General features: G+C 43.6%; 1 protein-coding gene across 11 annotated transcripts in view; it reads left to right on the forward strand.

The window, feature by feature from the left end:
- Positions 1–20,256, forward strand: part of MEGF11 (multiple EGF like domains 11) — a 474,775-nt gene that overhangs the window by 224,623 nt on the left and 229,896 nt on the right. For 9 of the 11 annotated variants that reach the window (XR_013538901.1, XR_013538902.1, XR_013538903.1 and 6 more), the window contains exon 7: positions 15,790–15,864. The exons of the other annotated variants lie outside the window; for them this stretch is intronic. Coding sequence is in view for 6 of the 9 variants with exons in the window: in XM_078380886.1 (XP_078237012.1) it covers positions 15,790–15,864 (75 nt within the window). In the remaining 3 variants the exon portion in view is untranslated. The remainder of the gene's footprint in view (positions 1–15,789; positions 15,865–20,256) is intronic. 11 annotated transcript variants of the gene reach the window in all.

The following is a 20,256-nucleotide window of genomic DNA, read 5'->3' on the forward strand; positions in this document are numbered from 1 at the left end:
TCCATGTGAAAAGTGCTTAACGGAGCCTACCGATTCATTCATCCTCCAAACAAACGGTGTGAGAGGGTTTCAGAGCACCTCATGTGTGGCTGCCAAGTGGGTTCCTTGGTTGAGCAGATTCAGAAAGAACTTGAGCCTCTACTTGGTTCCCCAGCAGTGCTGACGCTCAATCAGTGCTAATATAGGCGGTGGTCTGGAATGGCAAGCGGACCTCGTTTTCCTTTCGTATTCACAACAAGTGTTGACTCACCCTTTTGAGGGGAAAGTATTTGAAGAACTCAGTTCTGGATACTTCCCATGGTTGCACTGTGAAAGGACGAAATGTTTACAACCTGAGTCTTCAGGACTAGTCTGTGCAGATTTTTAAATGATAGGAAATCATTTTGAACTACCTTACTGTTTCTGTTTTGTGCTGCAATGAATACACTGTGTGCATCTGGAACTGTTTGTGCCTGGATGGACCTAACACTGTGCCAGCTATCCACTACAGTGATGCCTCGCAAGACGAAAAACTCGCAAGACGAATGGTTTTGGCGATGGAGTTGATGGCTCTCAAGACGAATGTTCCTATGGCCGTGCTTCGCAAGATGAATGTCTTCCATTTTTTGTTCCTGCCTCATGTTTGCTGATTTTAAAATGTTTTTCTATTATGTTTAAAAAGTTAAAGTTTTTTGGTTGAAAGTTTTGAAATCATCTGCACAATACGTATGGCTTTAACGAGCACTTAATAAACCCTTTGTAAACCAAATTTGACTTTGTTTTGACTTTTTTTGCCCATAGGAACACATTAATTAGATTTCAGTGCATTCCTATGGAAAAACGCGTTTCACAAGATGAATTTTTCGCAAGACGACATTAACCGTGGAACAAATTAAATTCGTCTTGCGAGGCACCACTGTATATTTTATGCACAAGACTGTTTTCAGTCTTCAGCTGCTGTTTGTGAATATGATTTATGTAAGACTTCCTAATCGATGCCCCTACCTGAGAAACCTTCTGTGCTACCCCAAGAGTTTTTTCCTAGAGGAGCTCCAAAAGGATAGAGCAAATTCTTTCCATGTGGACGTGTCTTTCCAACAAAGAAACAGGGTACAGATTTTCCTCTGGGTAGCAGCCGCCAATTCCCCGTTGAGTCTCACTCAAGAGGCATCATATGTGAGAGTGACGTTGGGAAGTGCATCTGCTTCAGGTCCTTGAGGTGAGCTGGAATTCCCCCTGAAGAACGGAAGTGGGTGGTTGCTTATAAGGGCTATGAGCTTGGAGTCAGCATGAGTAAAGTGGGCAGGGCCAGGTGCGATTCTTAACCACTTTGGACATTTTCCCACTAAAGAGTACACACAGTGCAGCTGGAGACAGGTTTACTCAATGCAGTCACTTTCTGCCTGGCAAAACAGAAATCAGTTCCATGCACCACCTTTCCAAAATCAAAAGTGGTGCTCAGTTCCATGCAGCCTCTTTCTCCTTTGCAGGTCAGAGGTCATTTTCTAAACATCACTTCTCTAGACTCCAAGCCAGAAATCCATCCCATATTCCACTTTCCCAGGCTCCATACTTTTCCCGGAGCTCCGTTCCCAGGTTTTAAAAACCCTCATTGCTAAAGGTGGAGATAGCAGGAAAAATAGGTGCAGCCAGGTGAGGAACTTCTACAGCAGTGATTTCCAAACTGTGGTCCCCGGATGATGTTGGGGTAAAACCCCCAGAAGCCTTCGCCACTAACGGTGCTGGCCAAGGTTTCTGGGAGTTGCAGTCTGATAACATCTGGGAACCCAAGGCTGGGAATCATTGCTTTACAGGTTCTACTCAGTAAGCAGTGGTGTTGTGGTGAAACTGGAAGTATGAATAAGGAGGGACTGCTCATCATGACAGTTTCCCAAACCAGATCTCTTTCCCTAAAAAAAGAGGAGTCTAAATAATTCAGGCAATGGTATTAGCCCATTTCGACAAATGAGGAGCGGGACCTTTGTAAAGCCAATGGCTCTTAATTGCTTATTGAAGACCACACCAGTTTCAAATACTTTGCATTCCAACAATATACTGTTTCTGGAGATGTTTATTCCATTACTTGCTACTGTGAAGATTTCAGTCAAGCTCAGAGGAAAAAGAGATGCCCCCCTGGAGGGGATTAGTGGATGATTACTGAGAAAGTCCGAGGGCTGTATCATGAAGATATGGCTGTGAGAAGGACTTCACTAGCATTGCCCTTTCAATTCAGGGGAGTCTAGGTTAACTTTGCATAAGAGATCATGGTTTAAAATACCTAATTTATGTTGAAAGAAGTCAGCTTCAAACCATGAGCTTTATATTTAAAAGAGTCTGTATTTGTAATGCTATGGATTTTGCAGGTTTTATGAAACTAAAATAAGCATTAGTGTGCCCTTCCCCCTGGCTGTTTGGAAGAAAAAGAGGGGAGGGAAAGATTATGCATCCACTACTCCTTTGGCCTCCTTCCTATTCCCAATCATGGCACATGAGCTGTGATTTGTTCTATGGTCCAGATGGGTCTATGATTTTTTTCAGACAAGCCACACTGAAGCCAGAGTTTATCATCTTGGCTTATTGATGACCCTTGGTCTTAAACTATCTTCTGTGCTTTTTCCATGCAGCTTTAGCCTTACCTTCTATTTGTTATTTAAGTTTTATTTAAACTATTTTAGAAAAGGACCCAAGGCAGCTTGCAACAATTAAAGACAGCATTTAAATTAATAACAGCGAGTTTACAATACTAAAAGGATCAATAAATATACAGTGGTGCCTCGCATAGCGAGGTTAATCCGTTCCGGATTAACCCTCGCTATGTGAAAACATCGCTGAACGGATCAAGAAAACCCATTGGAACGCATTAAACATCATTTAATGCGTTCCAAATGGGCCGAAAACTCACAGTTCAGCGATGTTTTCCTATGGCCAGCAGCCATTTTCGCACCCTCCCCTTGCTTACCAAGGGCGCGAAAACGCTGCGCGCGGCCATTTCGGGGCTTCCGGCTTCGCTATGCAAGTTTCGCCCATTGGGGCCATCGCTTTGCGATCGCAGTTGCGATCGAAAAAAACCCCTCGCTATGCGGATTCGTCGTTCTACGGTGCGCTTGTTAAGCGAGGCACCACTGTATTACCAAGAAACACATAAGCAACACCAGAACACATTCAATGAAGTAAGGTACAAAAAACCCATTCTAGGGGATTAAAATCTCCATATGGGATTAAAATGAAGCCTAAGTATATGTAACTGAAAGAAAGTACTGTATGACTACCTGCTTCCATCTATAGTTACGTGTAATTCTTATTTCCATGCTCTCCATTGGTCCATATCATAAATTATACTTTAGGCTTCTTAAGGCTGGGTTGCTTCCCTCTCTTGCCCTTTGTCATTTTTAAAAAATTGATTAATTCAAAATGTATTGTTGGAAAAAATTATGGATCACCAACAACAAAAAAGGAAGTGAATTCTAGATGAAATGAAGCCTGAATATTTGCTAGAACCTATGATAAGAATGAGATTATCATTGTTGTTGTTTAGTCGTTAAGTTGTGTCCGACTCTTCGTGACCTCACGTACCAGAGCACGCCAGGCCCTCCTGTCTTCCACTGCCTCCCGGAGTTGGGTCAAATTCATGTTGGTTGCTTCGATGACCCTGTCCATCCATCTCGTCCTCTGTCGTCCCCTTCTCTTGCCTTCAAACTTTCCCAACATCAGGGTCTTTTCCAGGGAGATTTCTCTTCTCATGAGATGGCCACAGTATTGGAGCCTCAGCTTCAGGATCTGTCCTTCCAGTGAGCACTCAGGGTTGATTTCCTTCAGAAAGTGGATAGGTTTGATCTCCTTGCAGTCCAGGGGACTCTCAAGAGCCTCCTCCAGCACCACAATTCAAAAGCATCAATTCTTCGACAGTTCTTTATGGTCCAGCTCTCACTTCCATACATCGCTACTGGGAAAACCATAGCTTTGTCGGCATGGTGATGTCTCTGTTTTTAAGATGCTGTCTAGGTTTGTCATTGCTTTCGTCCCAAGAAGCAGCTGTCTTTTAATTTCATGGCTGCTGTCACCATCTGCAGTGATCATGGAGCCCAAGAAAGTAAAATCTGTCACTGCCTCCATATCTTCCCCTTCTATTTGCCAGGAGGTCATGGGACCAGTGGCCATGATCTTAGTTTTTTTTATCTTGAGCTTCAGACTGATTTTTGCACTATCCTCTTTCACCCTCATTAAGAGGTTCTTTAATTCCTCCTCGCTTTCTGCCATCAGATTGGTATCATCTGCATATCTGAGGTTGTTGATATTTCTTCTGGCTATCTTAATTCTGGTTTGGGATTCCTCCAGTCCAGCCTTTCGCATGATGTGTTTTGCATATAAGTTAAATAAGCAGGGAGACAATGTACAGCCTTGTCGTACTCCTTTCCCAATTAAACTTTGGATATATCACGAGAAGACCAGACTCATTGAAAAAGATAATGCTAGGAAAAATAGAGAGTGGTGGGAAAAGAGAAAGACCTAGCATGACTGGGATTGACTCAATAGAGGAAGCAAAAAGCAAAAGTGCAGACCTTTTGTGGTTTCTATGTGTGTGCATAAAAAGGCTTCTCAAAGGGAAGAGGGACTCTCATTTTGCAGAGAGACAAGCTAAAATTCTGTTTCTTAGTGTAGTAGGCCACATTAGAGTAGGCCCATTGAATCAGTGGAGATTTGATGAGTCAACTCCTCCACACATTCCATTGATTCAAATGGGCCTATTCAGTACACTTAAGCAGGGACATGGTGGCGCTGTGGGCTAAACCGCAGAAGCCTGTGCTGCAGGGTCAGATGACTAGCAGTCGTAAGATTGAATCCAATCGATGGAGTGAGGTCCCGTCGCTTGTCCCAGCTCCTGCCAACCTAGCGGTTCGAAAGCATGCAAATGCAAGTAGATAAATAGGGACCACTTCGGTGGGAAGGTAAACAGCGTTCCGGGTCTAAGTTGCACTGGCCATGTGACGACAGAAGATTGTCTTCGGACAAAACGCTGGCTCTATGGCTTGGAAACGGGGATGAGCACCGCCCCCTAGAGTCGAACACGACTGGACAAAAATTGTCAAGGGGAACCTTTACCTTTACCAGTACACTTAAGTAACAGGATTTCCTGGAGGTAAGAAATCTTGTAACACTTGAAGATTCCTCCTTGAAACTTTCTTATAGAACCAAGGTAGGCTAAATCAAGCTGAATGAGTGATTTAGTAGGTATTCTTTACATCCTAAGCTGAGTACAGTATGCCAGCAATGTTGTTGTTGTTTAGTCATTTAGTCGTGTCTGACTCTTTGTGACCCCATGGACCAGAACACACCAGGCTCTCCTATCTTCCACTGCCTTCTGGAATTGGGTCAAATTCATGTTGGTCGCTTCGATGACCCTGTCCAACCATCTCATCCTCTGTCATCCCCTTACCCTCTTTCCTTCACACTTTCCTAACATCAGGGTCTTTTCCAGGGAGTCTTCTCTTCTCATGAGATGGCCAAAGTATTGGAGCCTCAGCTTCAGGATCTGTCCTTCTAGTGAGCACTGAGGGTTGATTTCCTTTAGAATGGATAAGTTTGTTTGTTTGTTTATTTCCCGCCCATCTGTTCTATACGAGTTTGTTCTCCTTGCAGTCCAGGGGACTCTCAAGAGCCTCCTCCAACACCATAATTCAAAGGCATCAATTCTTCAGCAGTCAGCTTTCTTTAGGGTCCAGCTCTCACTTCCACACATCACTACTGGAAAAACCATAGCTTTGACTATTCAGAGTTTTGTTGGCAAGGTGATGTCTCTGCTTTTTAAGATGCTATCGAGGTTTGTCATCACTTTCCTCCCAAGAAGCAATAACACTCTGCAATCCAGGACTCAGGCATTGCTTCAGTGGAACCAAGGTTTAATGGAACTCTCTGAATTGTGGACCTGGGTCTGAGCATAGCATACCACATTGTGCAGTTTTTAAAAGAAGGTCTTTAAAAGGGCAACACTATGACTTTAAAAAAAAAAATAGGGTCAACATGAGTTCCACTGAAGTATACAAGTTTCTGAGCTTTCCAGAATTGATCATCAATCTGAGACCATATGACTGAATTATGGGTGTCATTCTTGCTTTTACAAAGATGGAGTCCTAGTATTCTCTCTTTTTCCTAGTGGGCTTTGCTAAATGTCATGTGACTCATCAAACTTCTGCTCTTCATCTTAGGTCTGAATTTAATTGCAGACTTTAGTGACTTAAAAGAGTTGGCCAGATTTTAGTACTTCGGTGCTTTCCCCCCACTCCATCTCCTCAAATTTTTAATTTTTTTTAATTTTTATTATTATTAATTTTGTACTGTCTAGCTTGATGAAGAATTCTGGAGAGAATGTGTACACATTCTGTGTGTGTACACACACTCCCTGGGTTTATAGTTGTCCACAATAAAGCCGTTGTCTGCCTAGAGGCTGTGTGTCCTTCCACATTTAGGAGTTTTTGTAAGTGAACAAACTTCAAGAGTTGTGACTAAGACTCCTTAATAACAGTGCCGGGATCTGTTCTGAATCTTGTCTCTGATGAAACTCAAAGTCTTGCTTAAAATCTCAAATGGAGCTGGAATTTATAACTGCTGAGAAATCCATGAATGCTGATTAGATTTCTCTCCCCCCCCCCCCGCCATCTTCTTCTACGCCTGGACATTTGCCCAGACTTTGCAATTCAGAGGTGGAGAAAGACTCTGACTTGGCAATTTTTAATAACACCATTTTCCAGCCATTCAATGGACTTCCTTGAATCTGTGGATGGCCTCTCTATGCTAGTGGAATTTAATTTATCTTTATTGTGCCATGATGGAAACCCTCCGCATGGTGCACTTTGATCTTGCCTTGTGGGTTGAATCTGCCACTTGCAGGTGCTTTTCGCCCTTGTCCGAGGAGGCTTTGAAACTGGCATCAAAGTGGGTGCCCATCACTAGCCTTCTTTCGCTACGAGGTGTGATGAAATGGAACGAACTGTCAATAGCCCAAAAGGTGATGTCTTTCTCCTCGTTTAAGAGTCTTAAAATATATGTATCGTTGCCAGTAAAAAAGAGATCTATGAGGAACAATTGCAAATGTACCGTGAGAAATTGGCTCAACATCAAGACAATTTCGGGGGCACAGCAGGTAGCTTTTAAAAAGCCGCATCATGTAATAAATACCTCCCTGTGTTATTAGGTTTCACAATTTCCTTTTCATTCCTTTTTGAGAATGGAAGGCTTTTATGTTACAACGTAATGCACCTTGCAGAAAGCCGCTGTTTGACGAAGTGTCTTGTTAGGTCTGTTGAGTTATGGTTATGGTCAGAACTGCAGCCGGGGCCTTACCTGGGTTGGAGCCATTTGGCTAGTGAAGCACTGAAAGAGACAAAATGCGGTTGTGCAGAAGGATCTCCTAGGTCTGTATTTTGCTTCCGTACAGGTTTTTGCCAGATATAGTGAGAGACCTGGCACTTGATTCCAGTTCCTGAGAATCTGTGCTCCCCCCCTTTATCTCGCAATTAAGTCTCTGTAAAATCATCCATCATCATCATCATCATCATCATCACATCATCATCATCATCATCATCATCATCATCATCATCCTGGATTGGTCCAACAGTCCACTTAGGTTGCATGATCCCTTTTTGATCCATTCATTCATTTACCCATTTATTCTTTTAAAGCCATTTATTTATTTATTTATTTATTTATTTATTTATTTATTTATTTATTTATTTATTTATTTATTTATTTATTTATTTATTTATTTATTTATTTATTTATTAAAAATAATAATGTTTCTTTATGCATATTTCTTTCAGGGACACCTGTGTGATAGGTCTCTCCCTTTAATCCCCACAACAGCCCTGTGAGGTAGGTCAGGCTGAGAAATAGTGACTGGCCAAGGGTCAGCCAATGAGTTGCATGACCCAGTGTGGACTGAATCTTGGACCTCCCAGTCCTAAACTTCACTTAAACTGTTTATACTCTCCATCATTTTTTCACAGAAAGCCACGTGATTCTTCGAAGCTTCTTATTACAGCAAGAACCTTAGGGCCTTCCATTGCTGCTTGCAATAGTATACATTGCACTGCCTTTGGACCTGGAAATTGTATTGTACTGCAGATGTTTAGGTGCATGTCTGCCCAAAGTATCTCTGTTTGGACTGATGTGCGTTTGTATAGACCTCAGTCCACACTCCTCCTCCTTATCCTTCTGTGAATATTTCTCTTAGCTGAGATGTCAAAGTTTTTAGACATGTTGGTGATGTGATGGATATTTCACAAGACTGCTCCCAGGGCCAGGATGGACAATGCCACTCCCATTTCGGGGTGGAGAATCCGCCGAAACATTCGCATAATAGACGGTTCATTAAGGAAAGCAACAAATGCAAGCTGGAATAAATTATCCAAGCTTGCTGCATGGGTATACTTTATTGCTGCAGAATGTAAGCTGTCTGGGTACAGATGGTGGTGATGATTTTGCACAAAGGAGACACAAGCCCGGACTACTTTCATCAAAGGATCCCCTGTTGCGGATCCTAATGATTCTAGCAGTATATATATAAAATTTTGCTTCCCTCTCACTTTTTGTAAACTCTGCACATTCTTCCAATGTGCAGATTTACGGGACACCTCCAGCGTTGAATGCAAATAGGATGTGGAAATGGTGGCAAAAACTGAGGAGGCTCGCTAATAAGAATGAACCTAATGTGTTCGTTTTTGTTAGATGTCCTTAGCAGTATCTAATGCCTGCAACACACCATCCCTGGGTTCATAGGAACCACCCAGCTTTCTATTAATATGCCTTTCAACAGGGCCTCTGTGCATAACAGCTAAAGGTGCGAACTCAGCGCAGCTGGTCCTCGGTGAACTGGCCTCCCCTTTGAAGCAGTTGGTTAGTCTGAACGTATTTCCCCTGGAGAGATCCAGTTCACAGGGTGGCTCATCTATTGTCAGGCTCTGCAGAAGATTTTGGAACTGCTTATGGGCCATCTGTCATTTCCAGATGTCCATGGATTGCATGAGGAATCAGATACGTGTTGCTCTCCCATTGGGGAATTCGAGCCCCATGCAAGATCCCTTTGGTGCCTGCTCTGCCACCCTTTCTTTCTTTCTTGTTCGTGCTGAGGTTCCTGTAACGAATCCCATTGAATTATTTTTTGAAGCAAGGTTTCCATCCCAAGTGGGACTTGCTTCTGCAGGTCTTTTGCAGCTGGTGAGGTCTCCCTCCCTCCCTCCCTTCATCTTCACCTCCCTGAGAGGTCCTGTCCCCTTATAAAGTAAAATAATAAAACCTTAGATTTATCCACAGTCCACATCTTTGGAGTTTTTGTGTCTGTTTTTCTTGTCTGGTTTCGGTGCTCATTTTTTGTTATTGCCAGAATAATTTCCCTGGTTGCTAATTTTCCTTCTTATTTAAGGATGGGATGTGTAGATCACCCCCTGGAAACGAAACAACAATATTCAGTTCACTTCTTCTGAAGCTTCTTATCATGCCTTTCTTAAAAACAAGGGGTTATAGTATGCAAAGCCATTTTCTAACAAAAACCCATTAGCAAAATATGTTCTGCACTGAGATGAAGTAGATTTATTTGGAGATTAGCAGGTAGAAATTCTACTTATGTTGGATTTGCTTATTGTTGTTACTGTTATTGGTGGTGGTGATGACTCTGTGTGTGTGTGTGTGTGTGTGTGTGTGTCTGTGTGTGTGTGTCTGTGTGTGTGTGTGTGTGGTCGGTCTTTTTTCTTTTTTATACCCCTAACTGTGTTTTCAAAGCTCTGTTGCTGTTCTTACAGAATTAACTTATTAAGGGCCTTCAGGGATGGCGAAATAAGATTGGAATAAATAATGATAATAGAATAGAGGCAGCTGTTCTTAGGACTGTCATCACTGAGTCAAAAGATGCTGGGAGGAAATCCAACCCAGAAGGAATTTCGAGGACACAGCAAAATATATACCATTGCTTGCCATTTATAGCCACTGTAAGTCATTGCAGTGGCTTTTCTGTAGATTTATTTTAGTGCATGAATCCAGTAATACATCTTTTTTCTTTCCCACATCCTGGCTGTGTCGCTGAGGTCACTGAAGCCCCTTTCTCTGAAAGCCTGATCACAGTGTTTTCCACCCCAGGGCACGAGGGCACTCAGCCAAAGAGGGGCCCCATTAATGAAGGATACCGCCTTGAGAGAGAGAGGCCATCACAATAGGATAAATACTGCTTTATTTTGTCCTGAGTTTCCTATTTATTGTGGCGTTCTGGTAGCATCATTTCATCTCACTGTCCTCCTCAATGGGAATAAGAAGAGTTTTTTGTTTAAATGAAAGACGGATGCCCTTCACATTCCTGTCTGTGCTCCTGTCAGCAATATATCTCCCATCTCATCTTTTCCTGCCTAAGGAAGCTTTTAAGTTCTAAAAATGTTCTGGCCTTAATTCAGAGGTGGACTGAAATGACATTCTCTGTCCCTGTGTTTTTACTCCCCTCAACCGTGGGTAGTCTGCTGTGGTTGTGGCTACCTATTGAGCCTAACACAATTGCTTAGTGCAAATTACTCAACATAAAATATAGTTCTAGGCTGTCACCCTAAACGCACAAGGGGGAAAGCCCTGTTTGACACAGTGGGGCTTAACGTCTGAATCAGCTTACTCTTTAGTTGCTGTGAGGTGAATTTATGACTGTTAGCTGTACTGAGGAGCGCAAATAGTGTTCTCAAAGGGTAGATTGTGTGTTGTTGTTGAAAAGAATTTCTAACCCTTATTGGCAATTGGGAATACAGAATCACAGTGGGGGCATTATTCTAGATTCTTTCCTTTGGAAGAGGAAATTGTACAAGAGTCACCCATCCTGAAGGAAAAGAAAGGGCGATACTGCTCCATCTTTCCTTGGAGAATTCTTATGTGGCTGTGCTTTTATTTTGCCAGGTGAGGGCCACGGATGTGGGTGGGTAGTGGAGGCGAAATGAAGCTGATGTTAGTCAGAGAAGCGAGTGGCCAACTCAGCTGCCAAGAAGAGCCAGCGGCTTGATCTCGTCCATCCAGCCAGCAGACCCCTCACCCTCCACTTGTGAGTGGTTCACAAGCCAGATGGGCAAAGTTACTTTTCTAGACTATGGCTTGCTCAGTACTCTGGCCATCAGGCCCTGTCAGGGGAGCATTCTGGGAATTCTAGTATTAAAAAGATAGCTGGTGGCCTGAAAATGTACCTCTGGCCACGCCATTGGACCGGCTGTTTAATATAGCTAATAATATAATTATCCTGTGCTGTCAAGCCAATTCTGACTTATGGTGACTTTTTCCAGAATTTTCTAAGTATAGAGTACTCTGGAAGGGACGTGGTGGCGCTGTGGGCTAAACTGCAGAAGCCTATGCTGCAGGGTCAGAAGACCAAGCAGTCGTAAGATCAAATCCACGTGACGGAGTGAGCTCCCGTCGCTTGTCCCAGCTCCCGCCAACCTAGCGGTTCGAAAGCATGCAAATGCAAGTAGATAAATAGGGACCACCTCAGTGGGAAGGTAACAGCGTTCCGTGTCTAAGTCGCACTGGCCATGTGACCACGGAAGTTTGTCTTTGGACAAAACGCTGGCTCTATGGCTTGGAAACAGGGATGAGCACCGCCCCCTAGAGTCGAATGCGACTGGACAAAAATTGTCAAGGGGAACCTTTACCTTTACCTAGAGTACTCTGAAGTGGTTTTACATTGCAGTCTTCTGGCTCTGGGTCTGTGCAGCTTGCCCAAGACCACACAGGCTGGCTCTCCTCCCGGGACACACAGCTGGGAACCGAACACTCAGCCTTTGGCTTTGCAACCTGCTACCTATTTCCAGCTAGCCTACTTGATCTAGCTAAGGATGGGGAAGCCTATTTGTTTTGCTTTTCCTGCATCCAGACATTTTAAAGCTCAGGTTCTTTCTGTCCAAAATATATACCCTGTTTCCCTGAAAATATGACCTAACCTGAAAATAAACCCTAGTATGATTTTTCAGGATGCTCGTAATATAAGCCCTACCGCAAAAAATGAGCCCCAGTTAAGTGAAACCCCGTCCTCCACCCTTGTGCAGCAACCAGAAGAAGATGACAGGACTGTATTTGAGTAAATGTAGATTGCTGTACAGGAAAAACTTAAAACATCGCCTGAAAGTAAGCCGTAATGCATTTTTGGAGCAAAAGTTAATATAAGACCCTCTCTTATTTTTGGGAAAACATGGTAATCAGTGATGTTTTGGCAACTTCTTCCAGAATGAACTGAACTTAAATCTCTATCCACCTACATTAGTCAAATTGAATAGGTAACAACTCTTTCTGCTGTGTACCTGCTTGCTATACACATGTATGAGGATCCTGTTAAAAAAAAAGGGGACAACCCTAATTCATCATTTAAATACACAGACATTTGAGCCCAGAATTTTAGGAACAGAGCGATGAAAGTTAGAGATCTAGACAGACATGTCTGTTAGTGGTTTCTTCCACTCAAACAAAAAGAACCCTTTCGAGTTATTTTCAAACCACATAAGGAACCTGCAAATTTTACAAAATTCTTAGCAAAGAAAGCGAGGCGGAATGAAATTCTCCCTGTCCTTGGTCGCAGACATTTTGCATGCGGCTTGGCTTCCTGTGGGACAGGTAATGTCATTTGCCAGCCAGAATTTGTGAGAAAAACACCTGGGGAATCCTAGAATACATAAACTGCGGTTGGTGAATCAATGTAATGGTCTATGGCGTTACTTTGAGCACCCGAAATCACAGTAGGGCAATACATTTTAAGGACCAACTTAAATGTCACAAAATGTGAGCACGCTTTTGTGTTCTCTAGAGATGCCATTGAGGCTTGATATTTAACAACAGACAGTGTCTTGTTGCTGTTTGCCACATACAGAGCTACATTGCAGAAGTGGAATCAGCTATTTGGCTGGGTCATTGGGTGTGTGTTAGGATCTGCCTACATATTGGCTTATGCTGTTGTAACTCCATGCACAGCAGATACCAGCAGGGTATTGGCCAAAATTAGGGATAGCATGGTGGCAGGGGTGGGTGGGAAGGTATTTCAAGGAATGTTGACCCCGTTCTCCAGAAACAGGTAAATATACGCACTCTGACTTCATTATCCTCCTATTCATTTCCTCTTTATCTTGATACTACTCTATAGACATTTTCCCCTTCCTGCACCTTTGGTGAACCACCACTTTATGTGAAATAGCCCATAATTAGAGCTGAAAGCACATCAGTGTTGGAGAGACACGAGCAAGGCAGCCTTTTGAGGTTTGTGAAATCAAGCATCAAAGGAATCCCAGTGTTTTAAGTACTGAAGACTAATCATCAAGCAAAGCAAACTAATTGACATACTCCCCAAAATGCTGCTTTGACCCTCAGACACGTTCATTAGTTAAGGATTTTCCTCATCTAGTGACAAACTCTCTGCAATGTATGTTTCTAGCTTCTGTCTTTTCTGATTCTGTTAGTAGGAAGACTTGAAGCAATGTGGCGTACGGAACGATCATTTTCTCTCTCTAAATATTTATGATAAACTATAACGTGTACAGTTCACTTTTTAATCTTTGCAGTGTTGCTTTAACATTTCAATACTGAACTCAGCTGTCTTCCTGTTATGAGTTTTATTTTATTGACCATTTGGGGTGTTATTATTGTAAACTTTCCCAAAGGCATTTTCCAGTTGGATGCTATATATATATGTAGTAAATGTAATAAACAAACAAATGTGTCAGTGAGACCCATTTTAATTTAGTATAACATATAGCCTAAGTACCTTGTATGTGTGAGCTGCCTCTGAGAAAAATCATACACCTGTTCTTTTCATATAGTTGCGAGTTTGTGTGCAATTGTATACATAGTCAGGGAAGTCCTAATATGAGTACAGGTGTGTTCCCAGTGTGGTTCAGTGGATGCAGTGATGGACTAGGATGCTGGAGAACAGGGTTGGAATCCCCACTCAGCCATGGAAACTGACTGAGGGAATGGAGCTGGTAAAACCACTCTTTAAATAACCCACCATATTTTTCCTTATATAAGACTATACTTTTGTCTAAAATCTTTAGACTAAAAATTGAGGGTCGTCTTATACACGGAAGTAAGCTGAGGAAAGAACAAAAATAAGTGGAGGGAAAGCAGGAATCAAAGTGATCCTGCAGGGCTTTGATCCCTACTTTCCCCTCCACTTGCTAAGCCCCACTTAGAATTCTTAATTTTGGGTTAGAAAAGTGCAGGGGGGCGTCTTATACATGGGGGCGTCTTATACATGGAAAATACGGTACCTTGAAAACTCTGTTAGGGTCGCTGTAAGTCAGTTCCAACTTAACAGCACATAACAACAACACAGTTACAGTTATAGTTGTTTGAATAAATGACCTGAGCAACAAGGTGGAAAGATGGCAATTGAAATTTCTTTGATCTTTGGTTATGAATGGCCTGCCTTGGTTTGGCTCTTATGAATCAAATGCAAGACAGGGTTTGGAAATCCAAAGGGCATAACAAATAATGTGCTAGACCTAAAGTTTAATCACTGCTAGTCAAGGAAGACAGAAAAGCCAGCTTTGCCTGGCCTGCAGGCACAGCTTGTGATATAGGGCATTAGAATGTCACTATTTCCCATGAGTCGAGGGGTGCCCTTGCATTTTAAAAAGGCAGTTTAGAAAGCATCGCAAAGGACTTGAAAGCACACACCCCATCAGCAGTCTGTGCTGGTTATGCGTAAACAGAGGCCCGCTATGTTAACGTAGTTAAGCTTGGATTTCTGCCTCCGTCTTGAGATCAAGATATCTGTAGGGAGATATTTACAATGTGAATATGGATTTGTGTAGTGCCGGATGGATGTGGTATTCCTATCTCTTGCTCAGATAACAAAAAGCTGTTCCACATACTGGTGTAAGATGGAAAGGAAAGGAAGGAAGCCTGCAGGAAATGGTATCCCAAATTGCAAAGAGACATGGCAGTTGGCATTAAGAACATGGCCCTCAAAGCAAGAGCTGAGCTTTCCCCTGTATTTAACCATTTGTGACCATTGGTGTAGAAAGTTACAGAGCTGGCCATTGATGGCAGAGAAGGCTCCATTTTAGGTTTGTTGCATTTCCTGCACTTTCACAACTATATGCAGACTTGTCCCTTGACGAGTCGCCATATTCTTCAGTATGCCCACAGAGAAACGTCACACTCGAAGCAGCTCACAGAAGCTGCCTTGTTTTATCAGCAGTCAGTGTTTGAACCTTCTGGGGCGCCACTTCCTGCTCCTTTATCATCCAGCTTCTGTGACATCACAGCAGTGGGGCAAATGGCAGGGTTGGGCAGGAGTGTCGGTCGGAGTGGTAGCACCAAACCTCCTCTTTTATCCCGGTCGCTTTCAAGGATGAGTTGCACAACGCTGAAAATAAATACAAAGGTGCCACACGAGGCAACCATTTTGCTTCCATATTCCCAGCTGAGTTGTTTACTTGCTAAATTCCAGAGCCAGCTGAAGTTTCCAGACTAGGAGAGGGGAAAGAGAAAAAAACTTTTCATTGGATGAGCATGGACTACCTCATCAGTTTTATAACAAAACTAGGATGATAGAACATGTTTGCTGTTTTGTCATAAAGTTGACGACAAAAGCTGTAGAGGCTTTCTCTCTAACAGTCAAGCGTAGTTTGGAGGTTTGGATCGGGCCCTGTGCATTCTTAACTGTGTGTTCTTGCTATGCTGTTAGTGTTCAGTTAAAGATGCTCCCTTTCCCTTCTTTTGCCATATTTTGTTATTCCCCCCACTCCACCCCTCACTCCTCCCCTTTCTTTTCCTCCCACTCTTCCTTTATCATTTCCCATTCGATGTCAGGAAAGGCCACCTCTGAAGGGCCAGTCGAGCGCACGACCACACCAGCGGACAGTAGCAGGAACCACACCTTCAACAGTGAGTGGGTCCCAAAGCAATCTCCAGCAGTGGCACTCATTCTCTCTTTCTTCGTTCTTGGCGAGAGTGTGTTGGCTGGGGGGGGCGGGGAAGGGAGGACGGGGTGCGGAGGGGTCGCTCAGCGATTTACTGTGCATGCCTTTCTTTTCTCATGCATGTTACTCAGCAACCGATGCCTTGTGTACACTGGTGTGTGTCTGTGCGTACATGTCGTGTATTTCTTTCTGTGATGTGTGCCATAATCTCTCACAGAGCTGCATCTACTTGGGAAAGTTGTCACCATTGGTTTGAGGCAAGACTGATGAGGCACGGTGCCACAAATTTACAGACATCTTTCAAGGGTGGGAGTAAAGTCTCCATAAACTTCGGTCCCAAGGAAGTCTTAGCCGACCCATAAATCTTCACAGAGTTTAAAGGGGAAAAGCTGCATGTAACTGGTAGCAAGGGGGATAAACTAACATAACAAGTAGCAACAAAGTTATTTAACTGATGTAATGAGTAATTTTCCCTGTTGCTTTCAAAAATTATTTTAAAGCGTGATTAAGTCTAGAGATTGAGCTATCTGGGGGCACATCTTACTATAATGTGTTCTGTTCAAGAATAAACAGTGACAATGACTCAAAAATAAACAGTGATTGTTCATATAAGTATAAAAGCAGGAAGAAAAGGCACAGCAGGACATCCTAATTGAGCTTCCACAACTTGGTTTTCCCTCCTACAACACTGTACAGTGGTGCCCTGTACTACGATAATGCGTTCTGTTAAAATCACGGTACAGCGAAATCGTCATCATGCGAAAATAAAAACCCAATTGGAATGCATTGAAAACTGGTTAGTGCGTTCCAATGGGGGAAATACCTGCTCGTGCAGCGATAATCCTCCATAGGGTGGCCATTTTGCGATCCCTGTCATGCGGAAATAGGTCCGGAAAACAGCAGGGAGCCATTTTGCGAACCGCCGATCAGCTGTTTTAAATCGTCGTCTTGTGAACAATCAGTTCACGAAGCAGGGACCTAATCATCATTAAATGAAAAAACCCCATAGGAAACATCGTTTTGCTATCGCTATAGCAATCGCAAAAAAGCAATTAAGCAATTTCGTCGTTTAACGGGGTAAGCATCTGTATTTCAATTGTGTGTTTTTTGATGTCATTAGTGATAGAACCACTATTGCAAAGCCACCTATTTTATCCTCTAGGATTCACATTTCTACTTCTGGAGTCAGCTGTGGTTTGATCTTGTCCTCGTACAGTAATGGCTTTCCATCTTTCCAACAAGATGGTGCCATTGCTACTGCTCATAAATGTGAAAAGGGATATACATTTCCCCCTTGTTTATTTAAAACCTATTTTTCCCTCCTTCCCACTATTCCTCCATTGGATTAATAGGGTGTCCTCCTTCTGCTGGTGTGGGAGATTGGCATTTCAGTGGCATATTCGTGTTACGGAGGATGGAGGGGAGGTAAGTTGCCATTATGTCACCATGGCGATTGCATAATCTGCCAGCTGTCCATCCATTAAAATAGAATCCCTCCCCTCCCCCTATGGCAGAGGTAGCACTTTGAAGGCTTAGCAGATTGTAGGGACGTCGTGGTGCTGCGGGTTAAGCCGCAGAAGCCTCTGTGCTGCAAGGGCAGAAGACCAACTGTCATAAAATTGAATCCACACAACAGAGTGAGCTCCCATCGCTTGTCCCAGCTCCTGCCAACCTAGCAGTTCGAAAGCATGTAAATGTGAGCAGATAAATAGGTACCACCTCAGTGAGAAGGTAATGGTGTTCCATGTCTAGTCGCGCTGGCCACGTGACCATGGAAACGGTCTACGGAAAAACACTGGCTCTATGGCTTGGAAATGGGGATGAGCACTGTGCCGTAGAGTTGGACATGACTGGACTAAATGTCAAGGGGAACCTTTACCTAGTGGCTTTACCTGGTAATTCGCTCCTGCAGGGGAGTGTTGGCTAGTGTGCCACTTAGTTTTAATGCGGTGTTGCTATTGCACAACTTTGCCTGTACGTCCCAGTGTCTCCCATCACTATTAATGCCAGACCTCCTTCAAATCCACTTGGGGGAGACAATGAGTCTGTATAGAAATTTAAAATGAACACACAGCCATTGCAGGCCTGAAAGATGATCTGTTAAGTATCTGTGGATCTACTTCCATAAAAAGTTAGCCCGCCTGCACCAGCCTCAATAACTAGGTCCCCATCACAGCCAGAGGTGGTTGGTACATGTTACATACAGCACTGATGTTACCTGTCTGTCATGGGTTGGAGGGAAAGTTCCATCCTATGGGGAGTGGAAGGCGGGACATCAGGAGGAGGGGCTGTACTGTATATATATGTGGAGTTTGTGTGGAGAAGTTAGGAGAGCTAAGGGAGAGCTGGAGAAGAAGCTGGCTGAGAAGAAGAAGCTGGTGTGGGAGTCTGTGTGTCAGACAGGGTACTACTGTGTGTCAGTCAGTACCAACCTGATAGGTTCAGGTGTCTGTATGGTTAGCCAGAACTGATAGGTTCAGGGTCTGTGCTTTATTTAAAGGTGTTCTGTGTGAACCAAACTGGTGTATGTATGATTGAGACTAAGCCACGTTACTGTATCTTATTCACTTGATCATTTTATTTTTCCCTGTGTGTTATTTAAATAAACCTTATTCCTTTATTTGTTAAAAATCCATCCCTGGTCTGTGTGACTTCTTACAGGGAATGGTTGGTGGCAGCTTAGTGAAAGTGTGGCATATCCCAGTAGGTCTGGGGTTGTCACATTGATTGGTGTCCAGCGTGTGGGATACGACTGGTCCAGTTGTCCAGTGGTCCAGCAAAGCCTTGGCAAGTGTGCCCAGAGCAAGGGGGGTCTAGTCAGGGACAATCTGAGAGCGCGTAGGTAATCTTCTAGGCTTACCTCACGGGGAGGTACGCTAGTGGAAGAACGTGCCACCTCAGATTGGGGACTAGATTAGGGAGCTCTGAGGCAACCTGTTTTGGCGGGAAAAGGCTGAGGCAAAGCTGAGTGAAGTAGCAGTGATCTAGCCTGTCTGCTGAGAGGCCTAGCAGAGGGGGGTGGACTCTGGCTGGCAACAGTTGCAAGTTAGTGCTGAAAGAACAGCAGCAATCTATAGAAGGCTGGTTCTGAAGCAAAAGAGAAAAAAAAAGTGGTCGCTTTATTTTGAGGCTTGACTTTTGAAAGCAGCCTGTTCTGGGGGGGGGGGATTATGCCCTTGACTCGAAGCCAAATGGCAGAAATGGGTGAAGTGAAAGACCCCCAGGGTGACCAAGGTTCTGAGGAGGAAGTTGGCTCAGTGCAGGATGACAGCACGGGAGAGCAGAACCCAGAACTCAGGAAAATGCTCATAGCCCAACAGCATGAACTGAGAATGAGGCAATTTGAAATGGAGGAAAGATTAGTGAGAGAAAGAATGCAGGAAAGAGAGAGGCAAAGACAAGTGGAATTGGAGAGAGAGAAAATTGCTCTGGAAAAAGAAAGGATGGTGTTTGAGTTACGAAAATTGGAAATGATGAACCAGAACAATAATAACAATAGAGATTCTGAGGTGGGCCAATTGTCTAAAACTGACCTGAAGAAATTCCCTGTATACCACAAGGGAGATTGCCCTGAGGTGTTCTTTTCCCTCGTGGAAAGAGCGTTTGTGGACTTCTCAGTAAGGGAAACTGAGAAGATGACCATCATGCGATCTTTAATCAGTGGCAGCCTGGCAGAAGTCTATGCAGAGATGCCAGAGGAGCTGTTAAAAGATTTTGCAGAGTTTAAAAAACTGGTGTTTGCCAGACATGGGATAAATGCGGAACAGCTGAGGCAGAGATTCAGGTCACTCACCAAGAAACCAGAGCAGACTTTTACCCAAGTGGGGGCCCAACTGGTGAGGCTGCTAGAGAAATGGCTATCTCAGGAGGGAACAGAGACCTTCCAGCAGCTCAAAGACCTGATAGCGCTGGAACAGTTTTATTCAGTCCTGCATGGGGAACTAGAGTTCCATGTGAGGGAAAGGAAACCGAAATCTGTGGCAGACGCGGCCGAGATCGCAGATTTTATTTACCAAATAAGAAAGCCCTTAGGTGAGGGGAAATCTATAGGTAAACCTAAAGAAACCTACAGCAAGTACTCTCAGGGACCAGGGAAAAACCAGCAAGTGGGAGGGGCCCATGGTGAAGGGAAGCCCTCAGACATGAAACAAAGACCTCAGATTTTGGAGGGAAAACCAAAACAAGATGAGAAAGACTCAAAATACAGCAGAAAATGTTATTTCTGTCAAGGAAAGGGCCATCTAATCTCAGAGTGTGAGAAATTAAAGCAGCTAAAAGGAAATGTGCCTCATGATTTGAGTGGAACCAAGCCAAAAGCTGTGTTCTGTGTCCAGAAAGAGCAAAGCTCCTTGTCACT

Source organism: Pogona vitticeps, chromosome 12 (assembly GCF_051106095.1).
Source record: "Pogona vitticeps strain Pit_001003342236 chromosome 12, PviZW2.1, whole genome shotgun sequence".
In the NCBI taxonomy this organism is placed as follows: Eukaryota; Metazoa; Chordata; class Lepidosauria; order Squamata; family Agamidae; genus Pogona; species Pogona vitticeps.